A 26,612-nucleotide genomic window follows, 5' to 3' on the forward strand; every position below is an offset into this window, starting at 1 on the left:
GGCTTTTCCCCCCTAATTTGCTTTAAAGCTAATGGGACTTGTTTCTTTCAGGAATTCTTTGCTACTCTTCAGCACTTAAAAACAAATCTACAGAACAAGAACATGCAATGTTGTACTTTAGAAAAGGAAGCATTTTTAAGAATGCACAGACAAGAACAGAAAATAAAGGATTTGACATACAGACTAGCCTGCAAAGACTGGCTTTTACAGGTAAGGAGAAGACAGGGATAGTCTTTTAAAGCCATTTTAGGATCTTAGAGTGGCAGGAGAAAAGAGATCAAAAAGCTTGAATAATTAAAAACTATAATCAATAAATGCCCAAGAGTCTATTTTGTGGATGCTACTCTACTAAATTATAACCTCCCTAAATCACTTTTGTATCAGGTACTGGAACAGATGTGAAATTTGGGTTGCACCAGCTTGGGCGAGCCAGGAGGGACAATTTGAATCAGTTCTCCAAACCAGTAAAAAAACCACCCCTGGTTGACTCTGCCTGTGCTCACTTGATCACCGCTCACTTCTTCCGGTCGCTTGCTCCACCCTTTCAGCTGCTTGGAATTCAACATTAAATGCAGCAGAGAGAATCCAAACTTTTCTTGCTCCATTCACAGTGGAACTGCTGCAGCCTGCCCCTTTAAGGAGATCAGGGAATTACCATAAAGGAAGCAGCAGCTCCTCTGTGAATGGAGAGAGAAAACTTTGGATTCTCTCTGCCACAGAATTCAATGATAAATGCAGCAGAGGGAGGCAGGAAAATTGTGAAGTCCTGCCTGTCATTCATTCCTGAAACTCATCACAGAGGGAAGGATGGTACGCAGAAAAATTCCCCTCCCCATTTTCCTGCCATTCACTGAAAAGGTTCTATTCCAAGCCTTTAATATATCCCAGGATTGCAACGCTGAAGGCTCGGAATAGAGTCAATTTCGTTGAAGGCAAGAAAATGGGGAAGTGGATGGTAGGCAGAAAATTTCCCCTCCCCATTTTCCTGCCATTCTTGACAAGGAGTGGCTGGGGGGGAGGGGCCAGGTGAGGTGCCCCTTGATGTGAGTGATGTCAATTTGGCCATACCCACCCAGTCACATGACCACCACCACCAAGCCACACTCACCAAGCCACAGCCACAGAACTGGTAGGAAAAAGTTTTGAATTTCACTACTCTACTGGAATATGATAAATAGCAAAGTAATTCTTCCGAGTTTAGCTACAGACTAACTAACAAAATGGTGGCTATGAACAAATTAACTGCCTTGAAATGGCCCTGGGTTGGGCCTATAGGCTACCCCCCTGACTGATTTGTTTAACCAATCCCTGTTAACAGATGTTCCTGAGGATTGGAGAATGGCCAGTGTTATGACTATCCACAAGAAGGGCAGTAGAGAAGAAGCTGGTAACTACAGGCCAGTTAGCTTAACATCAGTTGTAGTTAAAATGATGGAGACTCTACTCAAAAAGAGGATAAATCAGCACCTAAAACCCAATAACTTATTGGACCCAAACCAGCATGGCTTTACTAAGGGCAAATCATGTCAGACTAATCTCATTGATTTCTTTGACTATGTCACAACGGTGTTGGATCAAGGTGGTGCCGTGGATATTGCCTATCTGGACTTCAGCAAAGCCTTTGATACGGTTCCACATAAAGAGCTGATAGATAAATTAGTGAAGATTGGACTTAATCCCTGGATAGTTCAGTGGATTTCAAGCTGGCTGAAGCATAGACATCAAAGAGTTATTGTAAATGGCGAGTATTCTGAGCAGAGACAGGTTACAAGCGGTGTGCCACAAGGGTCTGTTCTGGGTCCTATTCTTTTTAATATGTTTGTGAGTGACATAGGGGAAGGTTTGGTAGGGAAGGTTTGCCTATTTGCCGATGACTCTAAAGCAGGGGTCGGGAACCTATGGCTCGCGAGCCAGATATGGCTCTTTTGATGGCCGTATCTGGCTCGCAGACAGGACTCCTGCCTGTCTATGGGATAATGGGGGGGGGCGGGCCCGGCGCTTCTGCTGCTGAGCCCAGTCTTCTCCCGAACCCCCGCCAGCCCCCTCCTTCCCTTCCCACCCTGCCCACCTTCCCCGAGGCGTCCCTTGCCCATCATCCCCTGCCGGCCAATGGGGCAGCGGGGACTGCTAGATGGGCAGCTCTTCCGGCGAGGGTAGTCCTCCGCCCGCACAGAAAGCATCCTCCCTCACACCCAGCGCCGGCTCCATTCTTCTCGCCTTTTTCCCGCCTTCCGTCTTTGGGGCACAGCAGGACAGCGCCGAAAACCGCGGCATCGAGCAGAAGCCGGGGGACAGCTGCGAGCGGGAGCCCCAGGAGGGAAGTACCGGCAGCGCCCCGCCCAGCTGAAGCTTCACTGGCGTCGGCAAGTGTCCTTTGTGGCCCGGTGGGGGGGGGGGGAGCTGCAGCGGCCGTAGGCAGTCATAGGGAGATGGCGGCGGCGAGAGGGAGCTCCAGCTGGGCTGGGGGTTCGGGGGGGCCATGAACGCCGCCCGGAGCCAATGGCTTCTTTTGGGCTTACTTGAATTCCTGCTGCTGGTAAGCGCGCGCGGGTGGCCGGGTGGGAAGGGCGAGGCGCGAGGGGGAGGCAAGTGGAGAAGTGGCGAGAGAGAGAAGTGGACCAAAAGAAAGAAAAGGGAAAGAGAGGGAGGGAAAGAGAAATGGAGAGGAAGGAAGGAGGGAGGGAGGGGAGGGAGGGAGAGAAGGAAGGAAGAGAAAGGAGGGTAGAAAGAGAGGGAGAGAGAGAGGAGAGAGAAAGGAAGAGGAGAGATAGAAAGGAAGAGAGAGAAAGAAAGAGGGATAGAAAGAGAGAGAGAGAAAGAGAAAGATAAAAAGAGAAAGATAGAGGGAGGGAGAGAAAGAGATAGAAAGAGAAAGAGAGAGGTTGGGAGAAGAAAAAAGAGAGAAAGATATAAAGAGAAAGAGAGAGAAAGGGACATAAAAAGAGAAAAAGAGAGAGAAAGGGAGAGAAAAAGAGAAAAAGAAAGAAAAGTAGAGAGAGAAAGAGAGACAAAAAGAGAGGGAGAGAAAGAGAGAAAGAGAGAGAGAGAGATAGAAAAGCAGGGGGGGGCACACCTATTTTGCCAGCCCTCGGATGGGCCATAGGGATCCAGTGTATGTGGAGGGAGAGGTCCCCAGCTTCTGTTCTGCAGAGGGGAAGCCAAAGCCCCCGCATGGGTTATGCAGAGTGCCAGTGTTTGGGGCAAGGTGGGGGGTGGGGTCTTCCTTAACCCCCATTTCTTTGGTGGGGCTAAGAGGCCTGCCCAGCAGGGCTGATGTGTTGCGGAAGGTCTTGTCGAGGGAGACCAGTGGAGCCCCCCCCCCCGCTCCCATCCCCAGGGAAGGGTTTTTTGGCATCACTGCCACTGGCTTTGGAATGAAGCCCCCGGCCTCTTCAGGGGGTGGAGGGAGGGGTCCATAGCACAGGGCTGGACAATGGCTGAAGACAGTTGACTGCAGCTTTCAGAATTCCTCAGCCAGGAATATGAAGAAGACAGTTTGAAAATTTAAAAGGGAAGGAAGGAAGGAAGGAAGGAAGGAAGGAAGGAAGGAAGGAAGGAAGGAAGGAAGGAAGGAAGGAAGAAGGGAGGGGGCCCCCAGACACTTAGGCTGTATGGGGCCCCAAAATTCCTGATGGCGGCCCTGCCCCAGAGGAGCCGGCCGCGTGGGTCTTCTCCTGGTGAGTCACCGCGGCAAGGATGCAGGCGAGGGAGAAAGGGGAATCCGGGACAGAGAGAAAGAAAGAGGGACAGAGAGAAAGAAAGAGAGGGACAGAGAGAAAGAAAGAGAGGGACAGAGAGAAAGAAAGAGAGGGACAGAGAGAAAGAAAGAGAGACAGAGAGAAAGAAAGAGAGGGACAATAGGTATGGGTAAGGGCACACCACCTGTAGTCACTGGATGGGGGGGGGGCTACTGGGGTGTAGTAGGTATCCCTACAGCTGACATCTTACCCATATGGTGGGCCATGCTGGGGTATTGAAAGTGACAGCTGAACACGGCCGGCGTCAGCACCCGACTAACCCGTGACGAAAAGAAGACAGCTCTTCTAGAGGTCTACTAAAGTTCTATAGCACAAGGACCAAAAGAAACCTGGAGTTGGCCTTGCTTGCAGACAAATCCACAAATTAAAGAAATAATGACTCAGAGCCTTCTATTCACCCCCACAGTACTGCCCTTTATTGAAGAAGATGACTAAAAGAAAGAAGGATGAGGAGTATCGTACTTTTCAGCAGGAGTGGACAGACGAATTTGCCTTTGTGGAGAGAGCAGGTTCACCAGTTTGTCTTATATGCAATGATAAAATTGCATCCATGAAGCGGTCAAATATAAAGCGCCACTTTGACACACGCCATGCTTCATTTGCATCGAAATATCCTGCAGGGGACAGCAGGAAGAAAGCCTGTCAAGAGTTGCTGTGCAAAGTGCAAGCTAGTCAGCAGCAACTTCGAGTTTGGACCCAACAAGGTGACTTAAATTCGGCTAGCTTTGTTGGTGCTTTGGCAATTGTCAGAAACGGAAAACCATTCACAGATGGGGAGTATGCCAAAACATTTATGCTTGATGTTGCCAATGAACTTTTTGATGATTTTCCGGATAAAGCCAAGATTATCAAACGGATAAAAGACATGCCTCTGTCAGCAAGAACAGTTCATGACCGTGCCATCATGATGGCAAATCAGATTGAGGCATCCCAAGTGAAGGACATAAATACAGCTCTGTTCTTTTCTCTTGCTTTGGATGAATCAACTGACGTAAGCCATATATCTCAGTTCAGCATCATTGCAAGGTATGCTGTCGGTGACAAGTTACATGAGGAAAGTCTTGCTGTTTTGCCTCTGAAAGGGACAACAAGAGGGGATGATTTGTTCAAGTCATTCACTGAGTTCACTAAAGAAAAAAATCTACCAATGCATAAACTTATTTCAGTGTGTACTGATGGTGCTCCATGCATGGTAGGAAAAAACAAAGGATTTGTAGCGCTTCTTCGTGAACATGAAAAAAGACCTATCCTTGGTATTCACTGCATCCTACATCAGGAGGCACTTTGTGCTCAGATGTTTGGTGAGCAGCTTGGTGAGGTGATGTCACTTGTTATTCAGGTGGTCAACTTTATTGTTGCCCGTGCTTTAAATGATCGCCAGTTTAAAACACTCCTGGATGAAGTTGGGAATAATTATCCTGGTCTGCTTCTGCACAGCAACGTGCGCTGGCTGTCAAGAGGGAAGGTGCTCAGCCGTTTCGCAGCTTGTCTGAGTGAAATACGAACTTTTCTTGAAATGAAAAACGTTGACCATCCTGAGTTGTCCAACACTGAGTGGCTCCTGAAGTTCTTCTATCTTGTAGATATGACTGAACATCTGAACCAGCTCAATGTGAAAATGCAAGGCGTTGGTAATACAGTTTTATCGCTTCAACAAGCTGTGTTTGCATTTGAAAATAAGCTGGAACTGTTTATCGCAGACATTGAAACAGGTCGTTTAATACACTTTGAAAAACTGGGAGAGTTTAAAGATGCATGCACAGCAAATGACCCTGCACAACATCTTGATATTCAGCAGCTAGCAGGCTTTACATCCAATCTCCTGCAATCATTCAAAGCGCGCTTTGGAGAATTTCGTGAGCACACTCGTCTTTTTAAGTTCATCACTCATCCACATGAGTGTGCACTGGACAGCACTGACCTGAGTTATATCCCTGGTGTCTCCATCAGAGATTTTGAGCTACAAGCTGCTGACCTGAAGGCTTCAGACATGTGGGTGAATAAGTTTAAATCACTTAATGAAGATTTGGAAAAACTTGCACGACAGCAAGCAGAGTTGGCAAGCAAACACAAGTGGAGAGAAATGAAACAACTCCAACATGCAGACCAGCTGATTGTCAAAACTTGGAATGCACTTCCTGTCACATACCAAACACTGCAGCGTGTGGGTATTGCTGTACTGACAATGTTTGGCTCTACCTATGCATGCGAGCAGTCTTTCTCACATCTAAAGCACATCAAGACTAACATACGTTCACGTTTAACGGATGGAAGTCTCAACGCCTGCATGAAGCTAAACCTCACCACGTATGAACCAGATTACAAAGCCATCAGCAAATCCATTCAGTACCAGAAGTCACATTAATGGTAGGAAGTATTCTATTCATCGTTGGTTAGCAACAGCATTAAAACGTTATTATGTTATAAAAAAAAGAGTTCGGAGATTTGTTGTTCTTTAAAATTAAATACAAGTCAATGTGTGCACTTTATGTACAGTGAGACTATTTAATAAAGTTCAATTATTTATTACGCTGGGTGTGCCTGCTTGTATGTACCACTTTAAGTAGTAAATGCTTTAGTTCCCTATGGGTCTGAGCCTCTCTTTTTTGTTCATTTTCTGTAAGACCAACACTTTTAAAAGGGCCACTGACAGATACAATTGCTCCAGCGGTCACTTAGTACACAAAGGAGTGTTCCTCTCTGCTGCACTAAGCCACCGCTGGACCTAAACAATAATTCGCTGTAAAATAATAAAATAGATAATTGACATAACTTACAATGCATTGTGTGACATGTCCAACATTCCAGCTTCTTTCTTCTGCGAATGCCTCAAAGCTGGCATTCTCTCAACATCAGGTGGGAAGAATGCCAGCTTCCAGTCATGCGCAGGAAAAAGAAGAAGCCAGACTGCTGGACTGATGTCATGCATCGCAAGCTCACAATGTAAGTTATTTATTTAATTTTTTTACTGCTAATTACCATTGTTTCAGTCCAGTTGTGGCTTTATACAGCAGGGAGGAGCATTCCTTGCTGTACTAAGTGAACATTGGAGCGATTGATCTGTCAATGGCCCTTTAAACATATTGTACGGCTCTCGCGGAATTATATTTCAAAATATGTGGCGTTTACGGCTCTCTTAGCCAAAAAGGTTCCTGACCCCTGCTCTAAAGTGTGCAATAGGGTTGATATTCCTGGAGGGGTCTGTAATATGGTAAATGATTTAGCTTTTCTAGATAAATGGTCAAAGCAATGGAAACTGCAGTTTAATGTTTCCAAATGTAAAATAATGCACTTGGGCAAAAGGAATCCTCAATCTGAGTATTGCATTGGCAGTTCTGTGTTAGCAAAAACTTCTGAAGAGAAAGATTTAGGGGTAATGATTTCTGACAGTCTCAAAATGGGTGAGCAGTGTGGTCGGGCAGTAGGAAAAGCAAGTGGGATGCTTGGCTGCATAGCTAGAGGTGTAACAAGCAGGAAGAGGGAGATTGTGATCCCCTTATATAGAGCGCTGGTGAGATTTGTAATACTGTGTTCAGTTCTGGAGACCTCACCTAGAAAAAGATATTGACAAAATTGAACAGGTCCAAAGACAGGCTACAAGAATGGTGGAAGGTCTTAAGCATAAAACGTATCAGGAAAGACTTAATGAACTCAATCTGTATAGTCTGGAGGACAGAAGGAAAAGGGGGGACATGATTGAAACATTTAAATATGTTAAAGGGTTAAATAAGATTCAGGAGGGAAGTGTTTTTAATAGGAAAGTGAACACAAGAACAAGGGGACACAATCTGAAGTTAGTTGGGGGAAAGATCAAAAGCAACGTGAGAAAATATTATTTCACTGAAAGAGTAGTAGATCCTTGGAACAAACTTCCAGCAGACGTGGTTGGTAAATCCACAGTAACTGAATTTAAACAATTTACAATATATCCATCCTAAGATAAAATACAGGAAATAGCATAAGGGCAGACTAGATGGACCATGAGGTCTTTTTCTGCCGTCAGTCTTCTATGTTTCTATGTTTCTAAAAAGGAACTGTGACGTTCCTTCAATATACCAGGGTGATCCAACAGAAAGAAAGAAAAAAACCCATATATATATGATGATGGTGAATGTGATTTCGCCGAAACGTCGCATAGACATGCAAAACATTACACAGGGCAAAACCCGAACTCAGAACAATCTACATACATACATATATATATATATATATATATATATATATATATATATATATATATATATATGTCACATGTTTAAGCTGAATTTGAAAATTAAGGGAGACTAGGATAGTTGGTTCTCTTTCTTAAAGGTGTTAAGATTTTTTTGAAGAGGTCAGGTATATGCATAGGTAAGCATCTAGTAAACACTGGATAGAACTTTTAAAAGATAAATTGTAGTTATCAAATTATAATCATCAATTAAAAGCTTAGCTTAGAGAATGGTACTTCTTTCAAGAGAATAAAAAATGGGGGTGGTTCATATTTTGAAGGCATTCCTTAGTAATGTGCATAAGGAGTCATGCTTTTTACCTTATTTACAAATTATAATTAGAGACGGGAGTAATATGCTAATACAGTGGTACTTCTACCTACAAATGCCTCTACTTATGAACTTTTCTGGATAAGAACCGGGTGTTCAAGATTTTTTTACCTCTTCTCAATAACCATTTTCCACTTACAAACCCGAGCCTCCGAAATTGTAACCAGAAAAGGCAGGGAAAAGCCTCCATGGGGCCTCTCTATGAATCTCCTGGGAGGAAACAGGGCCGGAAAAGGCAGGGGAAAGCCTCCATGGGGCCTCTCTATCAATCTCCTGGGAGGAAACAGGGCCTCCACCCTCCCTGTGGTTTCCCCAATCGCGCACATTATTTGCACGCATTATTTGCTTTTACATTGATTCCTATGGGAAAATTTGCTTCTTCTTACAAACTTTTCTACTTAAGAACCTGGTCACGGAATGAATTAAGTTCACTATATCTAATTACTCTATTAGGGAGGGTAACTAACTTTAAATGGAAGTATGAAGTACTCTAAAAACTGGGGGAAATGGGAGGAAACTAGAAGCGTTGCAGTGAGCTCTGCAAAAATCCAGCTTAATAAACCATTGTTGGAGGGGAGGTGTCTTTGGACCAGAATTGTCCTTTAGGGATAGTGAAGAAGGAGAGGCATCTCAAATGACCAAGAGGAGCAGACAAGTTTTTTGATCAGTCAGAGACAGTTCTCTGGACCAGCGGCAGGGGCAGGGGCCATTTATAAATGACCCCTACAAAGCTGGGGTAACCAGACTAAGTTTATATGCAGGAGCAGTGTTTGGATGGAGTGCTGAAAACCGGGTGAGAAAGTGTCCAGTTCACAGGTAAAAGGCAATTTTGAATTTGGATTTTAAAAGCTGAAAATAGTGGCTAATTGGCATTTGGGAGCTGCATAGAGGAAAAAGAAAGAAAGCAGAGCTAAACTACTAAAGCCCAAGAAGATTATTCTTGTTATTATTGCAATTGGAGAAACATAAAATAATAAAAGGAAGAAATCCAGGAGAAAGCATTGGTGTGTGTGTGTGTGTGTGTGTGTGTGTGTGTGTGTGTGTGTGTGTGGATTTAAAGTTTTTTGACAACTTTGACAACCAACTGGTTTGAGTGTATTGTGGACTGGAGAGAGCAATCTGCTAGAGAGAAGAAAGTATTGCAACACTTCATGGAAGAGAAAGTGACCTGTGAAATCTGACATTGACTGCAGAAAGATAACTTGGAAAGTTATCTTGGAAAACCTTTAAGGGGTGTTTGTTTTGCCTTTACTGTTTGGCTTTGTTTTTTTACAGCTGTGGGAGGCAATAAATTCTGGAATTGGACTGGATAGGATTAATATTTGAACTGGACATTAGCATTAGGGGGGAAGATTATATGGATTTTAAATTTTAATTAAAGGATTAAAAATGGTTAAATTGGTGACATAGTGACAATTATGACTATGGAAGACTACATATTTGACTTGAACCAATATTTGAATTGGACATCAGAAGTTGCCAATAAAAAGAGACTACAGTGGTCCTTTGACTTTTGCGGGGAATATGTTCCAAGACCACCCGCAAAAGTCAAATTTCCGCGAAGTAGAGACACTCCCTTCTTTCCTTCCTTCCTTCCTTCCTTCCTTCCTCCCTCCCTCCCTCCCTCCCTCCCTCCCTCTCTCCCTCCCTCCCTTCTTTCCTCCCTTTCCCTCCTCCCCTTCCCTCCTCCATTCCTGGTTTTACTTACCCCCAGAACCCGCAGAGGCAACGGGGCGGCAAGCTGGGGGCTTTGCTGTGCTCGCTGCCAGCGTCTCCCATAGTGCTCAGGGGCAAGGTAGGGGGAAGGGGAAGCGCAAGGCAAGAGGGATCCAGGCCAGGACTCGAAGCCGGGATTCCAGGCCGGTCCGCTGGGAGGTCAGTCAGCTTAGGTGGGTGGGGGAAGAAGAAGCGGTGACGGCAGCGGAAAAAGAGGCAGAGTGTTCCCCTGACTCAACAATGCCCTCAGCTCTTCCCCCCTTAGGCGAGTTAGGGTTGTCTTGTCCGCCCGCAAGGCTCAGCTTCAAGTGGAGCATGCCAATGCTTGAGGACCCAGATTGTTGGGGGCAATATGCTGGATCTGTTAAAAAGTGTTATTGCTAACATGTTGTAAGCCGCCCTGAGTCTAAGGAGAAGGGCGGCATAAAAATCGACTAAATAAAATAAATAAATAAAATAAACACTCCAAGAATTAAAGGGGAGGGATCGGGAGGCTGGGGCAGAAGTGGAGCTTTTTAAATATATTAAATATTTAAATTTTAAATACTTAAAATTTTATTTATTTATTTATTTATTTATTTATTGAAAACCGACTTTCGTGAAAGTCGGACCCGCGAAAGTCAAGGGACCACTGTATATGGACTTTAAGCTCTAATTAAATGTCATAATATAAAAAGTTTTAAAATATGTTAAATTGCCAATATGGAGCTTTTGATTTATGAGCAATTATTTGATATGTTAAGAAATGTATGTGAAACCTCTAAAATGTGATAAAAAGTCAGAAATTTTGTTGGAATATACAGAGCATGAAATAGGAGAAGAATCAGAAATTTTGCTGGAATAGACAGAGCAGGAAATAGGAGAAAAGGTGGTAAAAGAGAATATAAATGAGGAACAAGAAAACAACATTGAAGAAGAAGGGACTGAAATAATCAAACCCAGTTTGATTATTTCACTAGGATATAAAGTGGCACAAAAAGAGAAGGCAAAGGGGAACACCCTTCAAAAAAGAATCAATCAAAGAGTAAAGAGGGAAATAGTGGGAAGAGACCAGTAAAATTTGGGGGAGAACCACTTGAACAATTTATTCAAAAGAGAGAAAAGGAATGAGGAGAAAAGATATAAGACACATAAAAATAACAAAAAGAAAAAGAAGACGCTAAGGATGAGGACCCAGATTGTGGGGGCAATATGCTGGCTCTGTTAAAAAGTGCTATTGCTAACATGTTGTAAGTCGCCCTGAGTCTAAGGAGAAGAGCGGCATAAAGAAATCAATCAATCAATCAATCAAACAAACAAACAAACAAATAAATAAATAAAGATAAAAGGGGAAAAAAATAAGAAGTGGAATTTTTGAGAGACCAAAAGAAAATTGTTAAAGAGAGGAAGGTTAGTGGAAAGGAGGAAGGAAAATATGGTTCATATTAGTAGATTTAAAGAAATTGTAATAATATTATTAATTGTGGAAAGTTAATGAGTTAAGGGTTTTTCAGGTTAAATTTGAATATCATGATGTACATTATTTATAGCAAGACATCAGCAGAAAAACTGGGATGGGAAATTTAAAATATTATTAATACTGGATTATCAATCAGGTTAAAGGGTTTTTATGCAAGATTTGGAGATGATGTATATTGTTTATAGTAAAATAGAACAGCAGATGGAATGTGAACGGGTAATTTGGTTTAATTTTAAAAACAAATTAAGAGATGAAGTTGAAATGAGGTGGGATAGGAAAGTTTAAAATATATGCAGTAATGGAGAAATAAGAGAGCTAATTGATGTTATTGTAACAGATTAGAAATTTAGGGTGATTAGTAATATTGTTTTGTAAAGAAGAAAATAAGCTAAGATAAAGAAATAGATAATGAGAATAATATGACTGAAATTAAAAACAAGAGATATGGGGTAAAATGGTTTATGTATATGAAAAGATACGTAAGAATGATCCAGGTAACGCTTTGTTCATAAAATATGTATATTTGGGAGGAGGGGGACAAAAAATTGTAATAAAAATTTATTTTAAAAAAAGGGGGGGAATGAGAATAACTGAATTTTCCATTATATTTTGATGTATAGCGAAACATAAAATTATTTATTTTATTAAGAAATGTGTTTATATCTTTTTAAAAATTCCCTAATTATCCACAGACACATGTAAAATTAGTAAAACAATTCAGTCAATAACAAATAGATGATTATAGATTATTCTGATATGCCTTTTGTTTTCCTAGGAATCTAAGGATCTGCTAGAGTGTCATCAGAATTTGGACACAAATTCTATAACTGCTGATCAAATGGTACAGAAATTGCAACAACTAATTAAAGACAAAGATGCTTCTCTGGAGGTACTTGCAGAAACTTCTAGGAAAATCTTTTGATTATTAATTTTTGTTTATGTTTGGGATAGACTTTGAAGCAGAGTACTACTTTCCTTTCTATATGATGTCAACTTTTTAAAAAAGTAAGTGAGTCCTGAGTTTCTCTAATTTAGAGATATGTAAGTCATATTCAAAATGGAAAGAAATACTGTTGGGCATGAACATGTTTACTGCATTTGCCAATGGCGCCTTAAAGAACTTGCAGCTTGAATGGTACCGGTAGCTGCTTGATCCCAACAAAATATGTATTTGCAACCTTCTCATATTGGTGTCCCCTTAAGCTAAATACATATTTTCCTTGAGCAGCACTGCTATTATGGAAACCCAAGAAAAAGGTTATTTAAGAATGCCATAATAGTATTTCATTTTGTGCCTTGTTATTTATGCAATTTTTTCTTTCTGGGGTGTGTGGGGTTCTCTTATAGCAAGCCATAAGGGAGAAGTTGTCTGCACATGAAGATAGAGAACAGGAAATGAACCAGCTTTATTTTTCCATAAAAGAACAAGATCATGATCTGAAAGGTCTATACCAAGTTATTTCTGGCAACAAAGCTACTATCCAGGTAAATTGCCACCATTGCTCTGTATTACTATATAGGCTATAGTTTTTTTTAATAATTAGTGAAATTGGAAGCAAAATACAGTGATACCTCATTTTATGAACGCCTCTTCATACAAACTTTTCGTGATACGAACCTGGGGTTTAAGATTTGTTTGCCTCGTCTTAAGAACCATTTTCATCTTACGAACCCGAGCCCAACATGAAGCGGCCTCCGGGGCCGTCAGCCCTGCAGGCCTTGTGAGCCAAGCCAGCCATCTGGCCGGTCATCCCTTTGGTGCACAAGACGGCCACAACCCCCCCGTCGCCGCCGTTGCCCCCTGCAAGCAACCTCAGCCTGGCTGCTCTCCCCATCTGCCCGCCTTATTTCCTCGCCAACTCTGCCCTTTCGGCCCCACACAGGAAGGAGTCTCCGTGACATCAAAGCCCTGACCCAATTGACATTGTCGGAATCCCAGCCTTCAATGGGGGCTAAAAATAGACACCTCTGAGCCCAAAAAACCCGCCTCGGTGCGCACAGCGGCTCCCCCGCCTTGGATGCCCTCTGATTTAGCTTTGTTTTCCGCCCCCCCAGCAAGGAGGTGTGCTGCCCGGGGTTGACGGGATTCCTCGCCTCGGGATTGACGCTGCAAGCAAAAGGAGGTGGGGAATCCCATTTCCCATTTGCTTGCCGCCCCCGCTGGGATTCCCCGCCTTTTGCTTGCAGCTCTCCCTGGGTTGCCCCGTCGCCTTAAAGCACGTAGCCCTAACACGGAGCAGGATTGAACCCACGATTATTATAGCCGCCTTTCTCCCTCCTGCCTCTGGGGAAGAAGGAAGCAACAAAGCAGGAACCTGGGACTGCAGCAACCCGCACCCCTCCTCCCCACAACTGCTTGTAGCTGCGGGCCCCTTAAGCGGCCTTTGCTCCGCACCAGATGAACCCTCAGCTCCAAATGGGACGCAAGATGTGTTTACGATGCCCCCCCCACTCCCCATTTTTTGTTTCCATGCGCGCACTCGATTTCCACAAGTATGTCAAGAAAAGTTTGGACACGCATCCAGGCTACCAAAATCCCCCCAGATGGCAGCCCCCACGCTGAGAAAGCATCAGTTTGGGGCCGTGCTGGTCGTCCAGATGTTTGTGACCCTCATTGCCTACCCGCCTCAAATGCAAACACCCAAACATGTGTGTGTCCGCAATGGCTGCAGTCTTTCCAAAGACTTGAGGAACAACCCAGACCGGGTTTGCACATACACCCTTTGGGAAAAGAAAAGAGTGGGGGGGAAAGAACCACTGAATCCCCCTCCTCTATTGGCATTGGGAAGCCAGGCAGAGCCACTTACACGCCGGCCTGAGCCAAGGCTGCCTGCCCCACCGGGGGGATCCTCCGAGGCACAAACACCTTCATGAGCTGCTGCACCGCTGAAGTCACCTGAGCATGTCTCACTGCAAGTCAGGCACCGTCGTTTTAAAGCAGCAAAGCCCCCCGCTGCCACTTTTGCCCAGTCCTCCGCGGGGGGGAAGAGCCTCCAAGCCCAAAATACCCGCCCCAGTGCGCGCAACGGCTCCCCTGCCTTGGATCCCCTCTACTTGGGCTTTGTTTCCCGCCCCCCCCACCCCTGGCAAGGAGGTGAGCTGCCCGGGATTCACAGGATTCTTTGCCTCGAGACTGGTGCTGCAAGCAAAAGGAGGTGGAGAATCCCATTTCCCATTTGCTTGCCGCCCCAGCTGGCTTTGACGTCACAGAGACTGCTTCCTGGCTGGGGCCGAAAGGGCGGAGTTGGTGAGAAAATAAAGCCGCGGGTGAATGGGGAGAGCAGCCGGGCTGAGGTCGCCTGGAGGGGGCAATGGCGGTGGTGCCGGGGTCGTGGCCATCTTGTCCGCCGAAGGGACGACCTGCCAGCTGGCTGGCTCAGCTCACAAGGCCTGCGGGGCTGACAGCCCTGGAGGCCGCTTCAGGGCTGCTTTCCCCGGCGAGGAAGCCGAGAATGGGTGCTGCAGGGATGCTAATTTTTTTTTAAAAGCCGTAATGTTTTGGATTTTCCTAATGGGCTTGCATGCATTATTCACTTTTACATTGATTCCTATGGGAAATATTGTTTCATTTTACAAACTTTTCTTCTTACGAACCTCGTCACGGAACGAATTAAGTTCTTAAGACAAGGTACCACTATACAGTTATTTTTGACAACTATGTTTGAGGGTGAATCAAAGAAGTTCCTACCTAATACTTAGTTTTTAGATCAATTCTACATAGGCAAGTTTATCTATGCTTACCCTGACTGACATTTTGTAAGATTTCAATACTACATAAAATTCCTTTTTTACTATATATAAATTATTTAAGATTGAATAAAACTTTGTAAGTTAGGGAAGACAATCTAGTGTTTCTAGATATTTTGGACTGAACTGCCATAAATATCAGCCAATATAGCAGCGGTTGGAGATAGCAAAAGTCATAGTCCAAAATAGCTGGGGGCATTAAGTTCTCTTCTTCTGCTGTAAGAGATAGAATTGGGTAGGTACTGCATGTTTGCTTGGTGGATAATTTATCCTTTTTTTAATATGATTGGCTTTAAAACTCTAAAAAAGGGATGGAATTAATATTGTTTGAGGAAATTCAGAAACAGAAATGATTTATCCTACCTTGAGCTATCTGCTATACATGTTTACCTTAATAGTGTTTAGAGAGCTTGCTAAAAGCCAAGGATCTGGAACTGGAGAAGCTGTTAGCAGTCAACCAGAATTTGCAGTGGCTGATCAAGAATATAGAAGCAAAATCTCAGAAGTGGCAATCTGAACAGGAAAGAATTATCCAGAAGCTTCATGACAGAAACAAAGAAGTAGAGGTAAGACTTGTGATTCAGCTTGTTAGGAATAAAACTGAAGAGCCAGGAATCAGCAATTCAAGACTTAAGGAACAAAATGGGATGCATAAGATATCCCATTTTGTTAAGTAGATTTTACACTGGAGATGTAGGCATTTTACTATCTTGTTTTAGAATGCTGTTGGTGGACCATTGCACTATTCCACAGGCAGAAAGTTGTGAGCATGAAAACAGCTGTTTTTAGGGTGCTAAATTTGGGGGTGCTAAAAACAAAAAGAACATTTAAAAATGTATATTGGCTCTAGTTTCCATGATATAAGCAACCAACTAATGAAGTAAGGTTTATTAAATGCATGATGCAATTTACACCATAAATTACATATTCAGTATTGGTGACCAATAGAAAACTGCCATGTATAATAAAAATTATTTAAAAATTATAAAAAAATTATAAATTAACCAAATTGGTCGCCTACAAAGAAAATATATATAAAATATACTACAGGTGGCATCTCCCACCAGCACACCTAGCGCAAATGTACCCCTTACTAAAACCAAATTGCTGGAGATGTAATGAGAAAGCAGGGACTTATTTTCACATATGGTGGACCTGCCCACAAATCAAGAAATTCTGGAGTAAAATACAAAATTGGATAGAGGAACTGACTAAAATTCAAATTAATAAAATCCCCGAAGTATTTTTATTAGGCATCATAGATCAGAATATGAAACCCCCCCAATATTATTTAATATTACAGATTTTGACAGCGAACAGAATTTCAATTGCACAATTCTGGAAACAGAAAGATCTACCAGATGACTCCATATTACTAAGAAAAATTATGGACTGTGCAGACATGATGACACTCAAAATAAACAATAAAGGAGACTCTGAATATTATAAAACATGGAACGATTTTTATGAATGGTTAAAAATAAGAAATAAATAAAAATGAGATTCATTCGTTTTATATATAAATATATATAAATTTATATATATATAAGAGCTGAAGGGATTGGATACTGTAGCCTAGAGGATAATTCTCTGCCTTACAAGGCAAAGGTTGCAGGTTCAAGTCCCAGTGGGTATGGCTAGCTGATGAGGCCAAAATAAGGCCGAAATAGATCTATCCTAGTCTCCCTTAATTTTCAAATTCAGCAAAAAAAACATGTGACATATATGTATGTATGTATGTATGTATGTGTGTGTGTATATATATGTGTGTGTGTGTGTGTGTGTGTATGTATATATATATATATATATATATATATATATATATGTCACATGTTTAAGCTGAATTTGAAAATTAAGGGATATATATATATATATATAACACAAAGATTGGAACTTCAGCCTGATGATGGTGAATGTGATTTCGCCGAAACGTCGCATAGACATGCAAAATATTACACAGGGCAAAACCCGAACTCAGAACAATCTACATACATATATATATATATATATATATATATATATATATATATATATATATTCGTAGATTTTCACGGTTACAGGTATGACGGTCTTGGTATATTCGGGTTTCTTCCCGTGTAGGATTTGGAAATTTCTGGCGACGTTTCGACGAGGTCCCACTCGTCATCTTCAGGCTGGTGTTTCTGTCCTTGTTCTTCGCCTGAGAACAAGGACAGAAACACCAGCCTGAAGATGACGAGTGGGACCTCGTCGAAACGTCGCCAGAAATTTCCAAATCCTACACGGGAAGAAACCCAAATTATGAATAATTTGATATATAAGAAATGTATTATTATATGATGGATTCTAAGCGGTCAAAAGCACAACAAAAACGTAAATTAAGTGAATAACCAAAACCAATTTTCTTACATTATCGCTCGTATCAGCCGTCGAATTGACTTACTGTATTTGATGGATATGTACAAAATAATTAATCATTAGATATTTTGTTTGTTTGTTTTGTTTGTCTGCGTTTTTTTAATGTTCCATTTTTAATGTAAATAATTCAATAAAAACTATTTTTTTTAAAAAAGAAAAGTGCCATGCATATCTAGATGATGCAATATTAGCAAGTGTTATAAAAGTCACAGTATCTGTTGCTTGGCGAGTTAGACAGCGTCTTTAAACATTGCTAGTAAATTTAGTTATGCCTCGAACCTGCTTAAATAAAGCAGTTAATTTGCAGTGGTTACTTTTGCATCCCCAAAACAATCACAGCCATGATTAAGAAAGCCTACAATTTATATTTCGATTGCAAAATAGGAGACCAGGACAAAAACTGGATGCCATTCACATGCTGTAATACATATGGATCAAGACTTGTCCAATGGTTGAATAGGAATAAGCCTTCTATGCCTTTCACAGTGCCAATGATTTGGAGAAAACCGACAGATCAATAATTGTTATTTTTGTATGGTGCTTCCAATTGAGAAAGGTCTTACTAAGAAAAAAAAGTTATTTGTGCAGTATCCAAACATTCCATCAGCAATACATCCAGTACCTCATGGAGAAGGACTACGAATTCCAAAAGTGCCTGAATCTTTCAGAGTTGAGTCCAGTGAGGAACATCCTCAGATTATCTGCCATCCACATCTGCTGAACCACATTTCATAACAGAAATGGAATTGAATGACCTAATAAGAGATCTGGATCTTCTGAAGAACAAAGCAGAGGTTTTAGGTTCAAAACTAAAGCAGTGGAATCTCCTGGCAAGTGATGTTCATACAGCTCTAAACTGTGACCATCAAAAAAATCTTCTTCCATTCTTTGACCAGATTTTCTTGGAAACAATAAAGCAGCAAACTACCAGGAAGTGGTTGAAAGATCATCCAGGCCTGTCAGATTATTGTGGATAAATCACAGCCCGCATGAGCTATGATGAATCAAATCTGGAGGCGACGGATAAAGTTACAGAAATGGCTTCAAAACGAAGTTACTTTTATTAATGAAAAACAATAAACAGCTTTGCCTGGTCCCAGGCTCTTACTGTACATCTACATTGCTAGAGATTTAGAGGAAAGATGGAGTTTCTTCTTCAAGAAGAAAGAGGAAGTGATGCTGGCTATCCAGACAGGATTTTACATCATAATGGGCAGAGCTAGATTAACATGCACAGAGTTAACTATTTAATTACTGAATGTCTCTGAATGTCTCTGGGGCTGGCAATACACAGCGTGACAAGGCCTACAAAAATCTTGGTTGTAACAGGTCCTTAAAAATTCATTTTCTACACCCTCATCTGAATTTCTTTCCATCAAATTGTGGAGCAGTGAGTGACGAGCATGGGGAGCGCTTCCATCAAGATATTGCAGCTATGGAAAAATGATATCAAGGTAAATGGATCCCATCAACGCTTGCAGACTACTGTTGGACAATTGTAAGAGACAATCCTTTCCTTGAATACAAAAGAAAAGTCAAGAGAAGCAAAAGGGACACAAATTGAAGGCAAGATTAATGAGAAATTTAAACTTTTGAACATTTTAAACTTGTTTACTGATTTAATTTTTCTTGATAAACATGTACAATAGATTTTTTCATGAATTCACTGTTGTGAATTTATTTATTTATTTTTTTGTCAAACAATTATAGGGTAATAATTTGTACAAATTAAACATTAGATAAATAATGATAAAAAGTAACAAAAGACGACAATAGGGCAGGGACGGTAGGCATAGTGGTGCGCTTATGCACGCCCCTTACAGACCTCTTAGAAAGGGGGAGAGGTCAATTGTAGATAGTCTAAGGTTAAAGGTTTGGGGTTAGGAGTAGAAACCACAGAATCAGGTAGTGCATTCCAGGCGTTGATTACTCTGTTGCTGAAGTCGTATTTTTTGCAGTCAAGTTTGGAGTAGTTGACATTTAGTTTAAATCGATTTCATGCTTGTGTGTTGTTGCGGTTGAAGGTGAAGTAGTCGTTAACAGGTAGGACATTTTGGTATATGATTTTATGAACTATAATTAAGTCAGAACGGAGACTGCGGAGTTGTAAGTTGTCTAAACCAGTGATTTTCAACCTTTTTTGAGCCCCGGCACATTTTTTACATTTACGAAACCCTGGGGCACATTGAGCGGGGGGAGGGTGGGGGCTAAAAAAAGTTTGGACAAAAAAAAATATCTCTCTCTCTTCCTCCCTTTCACTCTATTTCTCTCTCCCTTCCTTCCTTCTTTCTCTCTACATCCCTCTTTCTTTCTCTTCCTTCCTTCCTCTCTTTTTTGCTCTTTCTCTCTCCCTCCCTCCCTCTATGTCTTTCTCTCTCTCTCCTTCCCTTCCTCTTTCTCTCTCTATTGCTTTCTTTCTCTCTTTCTCTCTCTCTTGCTTTCTTTCTCGTTCTCTTTCTCTCTCTCTCTTACTTTATCTCTCTCTTGTTCTGTTTCTTTCTCTTTCTCTTTCTTTCTCTTGCTTTCTTTCTCTCTCTCTTGCTTTCTTTCTCTCTTGCTTTCTCTCTCTGAGCTTCGCGACACACCTGACCATGTCTCACGGCACACTAGTGTGCTGCGGCACACTGGTTGAAAAACACTGGTCTAAACCAAGAATTTCAAGTCTGGCGGAGTAAGGTATTTTGTTGTGAGAAGAGGAATGAATGACACTTCTTGTGAAATATTTCTGGACTTTCTCAATTGTGTTGATGTCAGATATGCAAATGACAAATGTTTTGTAAGCTCTTGTTAGCAGTTCAAAATTACCAGAGAAGAAGCTGCGAAGGATTAGGTTAACAACTCTTAAAGCCTTTTTGGCAATGTTGTTGCAGTGAGCTCTAGGACTTAGGTCATTGGATATGAGTACTCCAAGGTCTTTGATAGATTGAGGGTTATCAATAAGTTCAATTCCTCCAAGTTTATATTTAGTATTCTGATTCTTTTTACCAATGTGTAAGACAGAGCATTTAGTGGTGGAGATTTGAAGTTTCCAGGTTTTAGACCATTCTGCTATGTGGTCAAGGTCTTTTTGAAGGGTAGCAGCATTGTCAGTGGTATTAAAATAGTTTGACATCATCTGCAAAGAGAACGCAATTGCTAGTGATGCAATCGCAAAGTTCATTTATGTATAGTATGAATAGTGTGGGTCCTAAAACACTACCTTGAGGGACACCACTGTTAACAAGAGCAAGAAGAGAAGTGGCACTTCCTATTTTGACCACTTGTCTGTTAGATAGGAATGCTGTTAACCAATTGTGTAGTAGTCCAGAGATGCTGTAGGATTTGAGTTTCAGAAGAAGTTTGTCATAGACAACTGAGTCAAAGGCTTTGCAAAAGTTGATATAGATCGCATCAATTGGATTACCTTGGTCAAGTTGAGTGGTCCAAATGTTTTTACAGTGTACGAGTTGCAGATTACAGGATAATTTTTTTCTGAAACCAAATTGTTTATTGGAAAGTAGGTTATTAGCTTCAAGGTGGAGTGTAATGGATTGGTTTATGATTGATTCCATAACTTTGCAGGTGACACAACACAAGGAGATAGGTCTGTAATTTTCAACGTTACTTGGATCTCCTTTTTTGAAGATAGGGATGACTGTGGCAAGTGACCATAGTGTGGGTAGGGAGCTAGTACTGAAGGATTTATTAAAAATTATGCTCAGCTATGTTCAGCCAAGGTAGAGGAGAGCTTTTTTAAGAAGTATGCACATAGTCCATCTGGACCAATAGATAAAGATGGTTTTAGGTTGTGTAATGCCTTTCTAACGTTATCTTCTGTAAAATCAATTTGTGTAAGATCATTGAAGTTATTTGTGGCGCGATTAAGAAATGTTGGGCATGAGCCATTGTTGTTAACAAAGACTGAGCTGATAGATAAATTAGTGAAGATTGGACTTAATCCCTGGATAGTTCAGTGGATTTCAAGCTGGCTGAAGCATAGACATCAGAGAGTTATTGTTAATGGCAAGTATTCTGAGCAGAGACAGGTTACAAGTGGTGTGCCACAAGGGTCTGTTCTGGGTCCTATTCTTTTTAATATGTTTGTGAGTGACATAGGGGAAGGTTTGGTAGGGAAGGTTTGCCTATTTGCCGATGACTCTAAAGTGTGCAATAGGGTTGATATTCCTGGAGGGGTCTGTAATATGGTAAATGATTTAGCTTTACTAGATAAATGGTCAAAGCAATGGAAACTGCAGTTTAATGTTTCCAAATGTAAAATAATGCACTTGGGGAAAAGGAATCGTCAATCTAAGTATTGCATTGGCAGTTCTGTGTTAGCAAAAACTTCTGAAGAGAAAGATTTAGGGGTAATGATTTCTGACAGTCTCAAAATGGGTGAGCAGTGTGGTCGGGCAGTAGGAAAAGCAAGTGGGATGCTTGGCTGCATAGCTAGAGGTGTAACAAGCAGGAAGAGGGAGATTGTGATCCCCTTATATAGAGCGCTGGTGAGATTTGTAATACTGTGTTCAGTTCTGGAGACCTCACCTAGAAAAAGATATTGACAAAATTGAACAGGTCCAAAGACAGGCTACAAGAATGGTGGAAGGTCTTAAGCATAAAACGTATCAGGAAAGACTTAATGAACTCAATCTGTATAGTCTGGAGGACAGAAGGAAAAGGGGGGACATGATTGAAACATTTAAATATGTTAAAGGGTTAAATAAGATTCAGGAGGGAAGTGTTTTTAATAGGAAAGTGAACACAAGAACAAGGGGACACAATCTGAAGTTAGTTGGGGGAAAGATCAAAAGCAACGTGAGAAAATATTATTTCACTGAAAGAGTAGTAGATCCTTGGAACAAACTTCCAGCAGACGTGGTTGGTAAATCCACAGTAACTGAATTTAAACATGCCTGGGATAAACATATATCCATCCTAAGATAAAATACAGGAAATAGTATAAGGGCAGACTAGATGGACCATGAGGTCTTTTTCTGCTGTCATTCTTCTATGTTTCTATGTTTCTAAGGTGTTAAAGGGGTTGGCTTTGACTGATTCATCATTATGGTCTATGTTGTTTGGTCCTTTAAGGCAGGGGTCGACAAAGTTGTTCAGAATCTAGGAGCCAGCCAAAAAATTTAGGAGCCAGAATTTTTTTTAAGCAAACTTGGTTTTTTGCCGAGTCTCCACCTGACATCGCTTTCACCCCCTCTGTCTCCTCCTTCCTCTCTCATCTCTTTCCTTCCTCTCCCTCCCTTTCTCTCTTTCCTTTCTCTCCCTTTCTGTCTATCCTTTCTATCTCTCACCCCTTCTCCCTCTTTCATTCCCTTTCTCTCCCTCCCTTTCTCTCTCATTCCTTTCTCTCCCTCTTTCCTTCCTATCTCTCTTTCTTTTTCTCCCTCCTTCATATCTTCTTTCTCTCCTCCTTCCTCCCTCTTTCCTTTCTCCCCCTCCCTTTCTCTTCCTTTTTCTCTATCCTTTCTACTTCTTACTCTTTCTTTCTCTCCCTCCTTCATTCAATTTTCTCTCCCTCCCTTTCTCTCCCTTTCTCTCTCTTTCCTTTCTCTCCCTCCCTTTCTCTTCCTTTTTCTCTATCCTTTCTACTTCTTACTCTTTCTTTCTCTCCCTCCTTCATTCAATTTTCTCTCCCCCCTTCCTCCCTCTTTCCTTTCTCTCCCTCCCTTTCTCTTCCTTTTTCTCTATCCTTTCTACTTCTTACTCTTTCTTTCTCTCCCTCCTTCATTCAATTTTCTCTCCCCCCCTTCCTCCCTCTTTCCTTTCTCCCCCTCCCTTTCTCTTCCTTTTTCTCTATCCTTTCTGCTTCTTACTCTTTCTTTCTCTCCCTCCTTCATTCAATTTTCTCTCCCTCCCTTACTCTCTCTTTCCTTTCTCTCCCTCCCTTGTTCTCCCCTGGGGCTGCCTGTGCCTGCCCTGCACCACCCAACACGGACGGACAGCCCCCGGTCGTCGGTTCGTCGCCCCCCACCCCCCCACGGAGGGAGATCAGGCTGGCGAGGGCGGTAGAACTACGTCACCAGCCACTGGAGGGAGATCGGGCTGGCGGGGGCGGCGAATCCACCTCCCCAGCCGCGCGGAGGGAAATCCGGTAGGCGGGCGGGTGGCCGCGGCTCCCTGCGCGCCCCTGGAAAAGCGTACAGGGAACGGTGCCCGGGGCCGCTTTAGCCGCCCCCCGCTCCCCCCGCCATCTCCCCGCGACTGCCTGTGCCGCTGCAGCCGCGGCCCCCCCCCCCCCGCTCCCACCGCCAGTGCCCTCCCGCCGGGCCCCAAAGGACACTTGCCGATGGCGACAGGGAACCTTCAGCTGGGCGGGCGCTGCCGTGCCGGTGCCTCCGACCTCCCGGTTCCTGCTCGATGCCGCGGTTTCTGGCGCTCTCCTGCTGGGCTCCAAAGAAGGAAGGCGGGAAAAAGGCGCGAAGAATGGAGCTCTCCTTCCTGCCTGCCTTCTTTGGGACCCAGCAGGAGAGCGCCAGAAACCCCGGCATCGGGCAGGAGCGGAGAGGTCAGAGGCACCGCAGCGCCCTGCCCAGGCGGCTCTAGGCGCCAGACAACATTTTCTAGGCGCCACTGGCGACCAGGCGCCTGGGTTTGTCGAACCTTGCTTTAAGGGATGGGATGGGTCTAGAGTTTTTGAGTTTATTGTTAACAAAGTTGTAGAAGGCACAAGTAGACTTTGTCCGTAGAAGATTTTCTTCTTGGATGATGTGATAATTGGTACATTCAGTCTTTATTTGGTGACACAAATTTTTATAGCGGCTTGATACATGGTCTGCTTTATTTTTGCGCCAAAGAGTTCTTTTTTTTTTGGTTTGGAGCTTTCTTATTTTTATGAGTAATTTGTTTTTCTTAGTTTTGGTGAATATTAGTGGCACGTATAATTTGATGACTCTTTGGATTTCAAGTAAAAACATATTGTAGTGGTCTTCAGTAGTGATGCAATCAGAGAAAATTGTGTGCCAGTCGAGAGATGAGAGGTAGGCTTCAATGAGGTCGTAATTGGCCTTTTTGAAGTTATAGTTGGTTATCCTTTCGTTAAGATGGTTTTTGTGAGGGTGTTTAGATAAAAGTCAATCATGCTATGGTTACTGTTAGAAAAGGGTTCTTTTATTTGTAGTCCGTAAATTGAGTGTTGATTGTTGCAGAAAATGAGGTCAAGACAATTGTCAGGTCTAGTGTTGTTAGTAACTAGTTGATCTAGTCCTAGGCTAGTAATGGCATTGTAAAGGGTTGAATGTATGAGTTCATTGGATCATTCGTTTAGGATCCAGTTTATACGTGGAAGGTTTAAGTCTCCAAGAAATATAAGAGGATGAGGGTGGGAGCTTGCCCACATTAGTAGTGAGGTTAGATTGTTCGTGTGTGTGATATCATAATTTGGAGCTCTATAACATAGAAAGAAGCAAAGTGTGGTATCTAAAGTCAGTCCACAGATGATGGTTTCAGGAAGATAAAGTTCTTGTTTAACTTGCACTTTTTTAAGGTTGAGTGATTTCTTGTAGAATATTGCAACATCATCTCCTCTGCGGGATTCACGGTCACAACGGTAAACTTGATAGTCACTTACTGTGATAACGGAGTCGGGGAGGGATTCATTTAACCATGTTTCACAGATAAATGTGATGTTGAATTTAGCAGTTTGCAGTAAGAGAAGGAGTTCGGGTATTTTATTAACGATGCTTCCTGAGTTCATCAGTTTACATTTGAGATTAGCAGTGGATGTTGTTGAGGAAGAGGCATGCATACCTAGTCTTGGTTTATTGAGAGTTGGTTTTGAGTAGTGATGGATTGGAAGTTAGGATGGTTATGGGCGATGGTGGTTTGAAGGTTAATAAGGGGTTGGTCTTGGATGAGGGTAGATTGGAGGTTGGGGTGGTTTTGGTTGATGATGGTTTGGGGGTTGGCTGGTGGATTGCGTAACTTGGTTTTGATGCAGTCGGCACGGTAGTCGATATAAGAATATAACTCACTTAATTTTAATAAAAATATATGGATTTATATATACATATTATTTGTCTATTACCTGTATTTGGAAAATGGAAAATGTCTGTTGCATGAAAACTAGAGCCAACTAACAAATTTCATTATTATATTTGAATTCAGCATGTGAAATCCATTAAGAAATGGCACATTTCATTTCTGAAACTAAAAAAAAATTGAAAATTTATAGAACAGTGTTATTATTAATATTTTCCAATTAGAGAAGCAGCAAAGCTGTAGTGGATAGAAGGCTGATCTTCTCTGGGTTTATCTTTCTGTTATCCCAGATCCTTTCAGCAACACTGTTCTGCAATATGGAGCCTGGACAGAGGGACACTGTAGAAGCCCTGTACTTCCACCTTCAGCAAAAGGATGAGATCATAAAAGAATTCCTAAGGGAAAAGAGCCAGCAAGTTGTAGATCCAGTAGCTGAGCTTGAGGAGTTACGTCAAGCATGGAACACTAGAGAACAACAAAGTTATGTAAGTGGGGACACTGTGAATGAGAAAATTAATGTGATAGAATCACAGAAGGAAAGGGGGAAAGGAATCTTGCACATCATCTAGTTTAGCTTCCTGCCTAATGCTACATCTTCCTCTGTAGGAAGGCCCTAAACAGGATGGCCGTTCTTGTTTGGATCTTAAGAAAACTTATTCATTGGTTAAGAAGCTTGATACAATACAATCACAATAAAACTAAGAATCTTGTTGATGAAATTTCACTATTATTCTATTCCTGAAGGACTCAGCAGCAGAATGTCCACAGGACCATAGTCTGGCTATCACTCTAACAGAATCTGTTCTCACTAAATGGGAATTTATTGTTATTTTATTTTATTTCTTATTAAAATGTTTTTTGTGTGTGTGAATTGAAAATTAGTTTTAAAATTTTTTGGGAAAACAACGGCTATGAAATATGGGGTTTTTTTCTTCTTTCTATCTGCTTGAATGAAGAAGGTGGTACATACATATGATAGTGTATTTTCATCATTTCTCAAGAAAGGTGCTGTGACCATGGTAC

General features: G+C 42.0%; 1 protein-coding gene across 8 annotated transcripts in view; it reads left to right on the forward strand.

Moving 5' to 3' along the window:
* PDE4DIP (phosphodiesterase 4D interacting protein) overlaps positions 1 to 26,612 on the forward strand; it is a 490,445-nt gene that overhangs the window by 207,249 nt on the left and 256,584 nt on the right. For all 8 annotated transcript variants that reach the window (XM_070746854.1, XM_070746855.1, XM_070746856.1 and 5 more), the window contains 5 exons: positions 52 to 210; positions 12,250 to 12,363; positions 12,822 to 12,959; positions 15,620 to 15,787; positions 25,880 to 26,074. In XM_070746854.1, the coding sequence (XP_070602955.1) occupies positions 52 to 210; positions 12,250 to 12,363; positions 12,822 to 12,959; positions 15,620 to 15,787; positions 25,880 to 26,074 (774 nt within the window). The remainder of the gene's footprint in view (positions 1 to 51; positions 211 to 12,249; positions 12,364 to 12,821; positions 12,960 to 15,619; positions 15,788 to 25,879; positions 26,075 to 26,612) is intronic.

The sequence above is a fragment of the Erythrolamprus reginae genome, chromosome 3 (genome assembly GCF_031021105.1).
Source record: "Erythrolamprus reginae isolate rEryReg1 chromosome 3, rEryReg1.hap1, whole genome shotgun sequence".
NCBI lineage: Eukaryota > Metazoa > Chordata > Lepidosauria > Squamata > Dipsadidae > Erythrolamprus > Erythrolamprus reginae.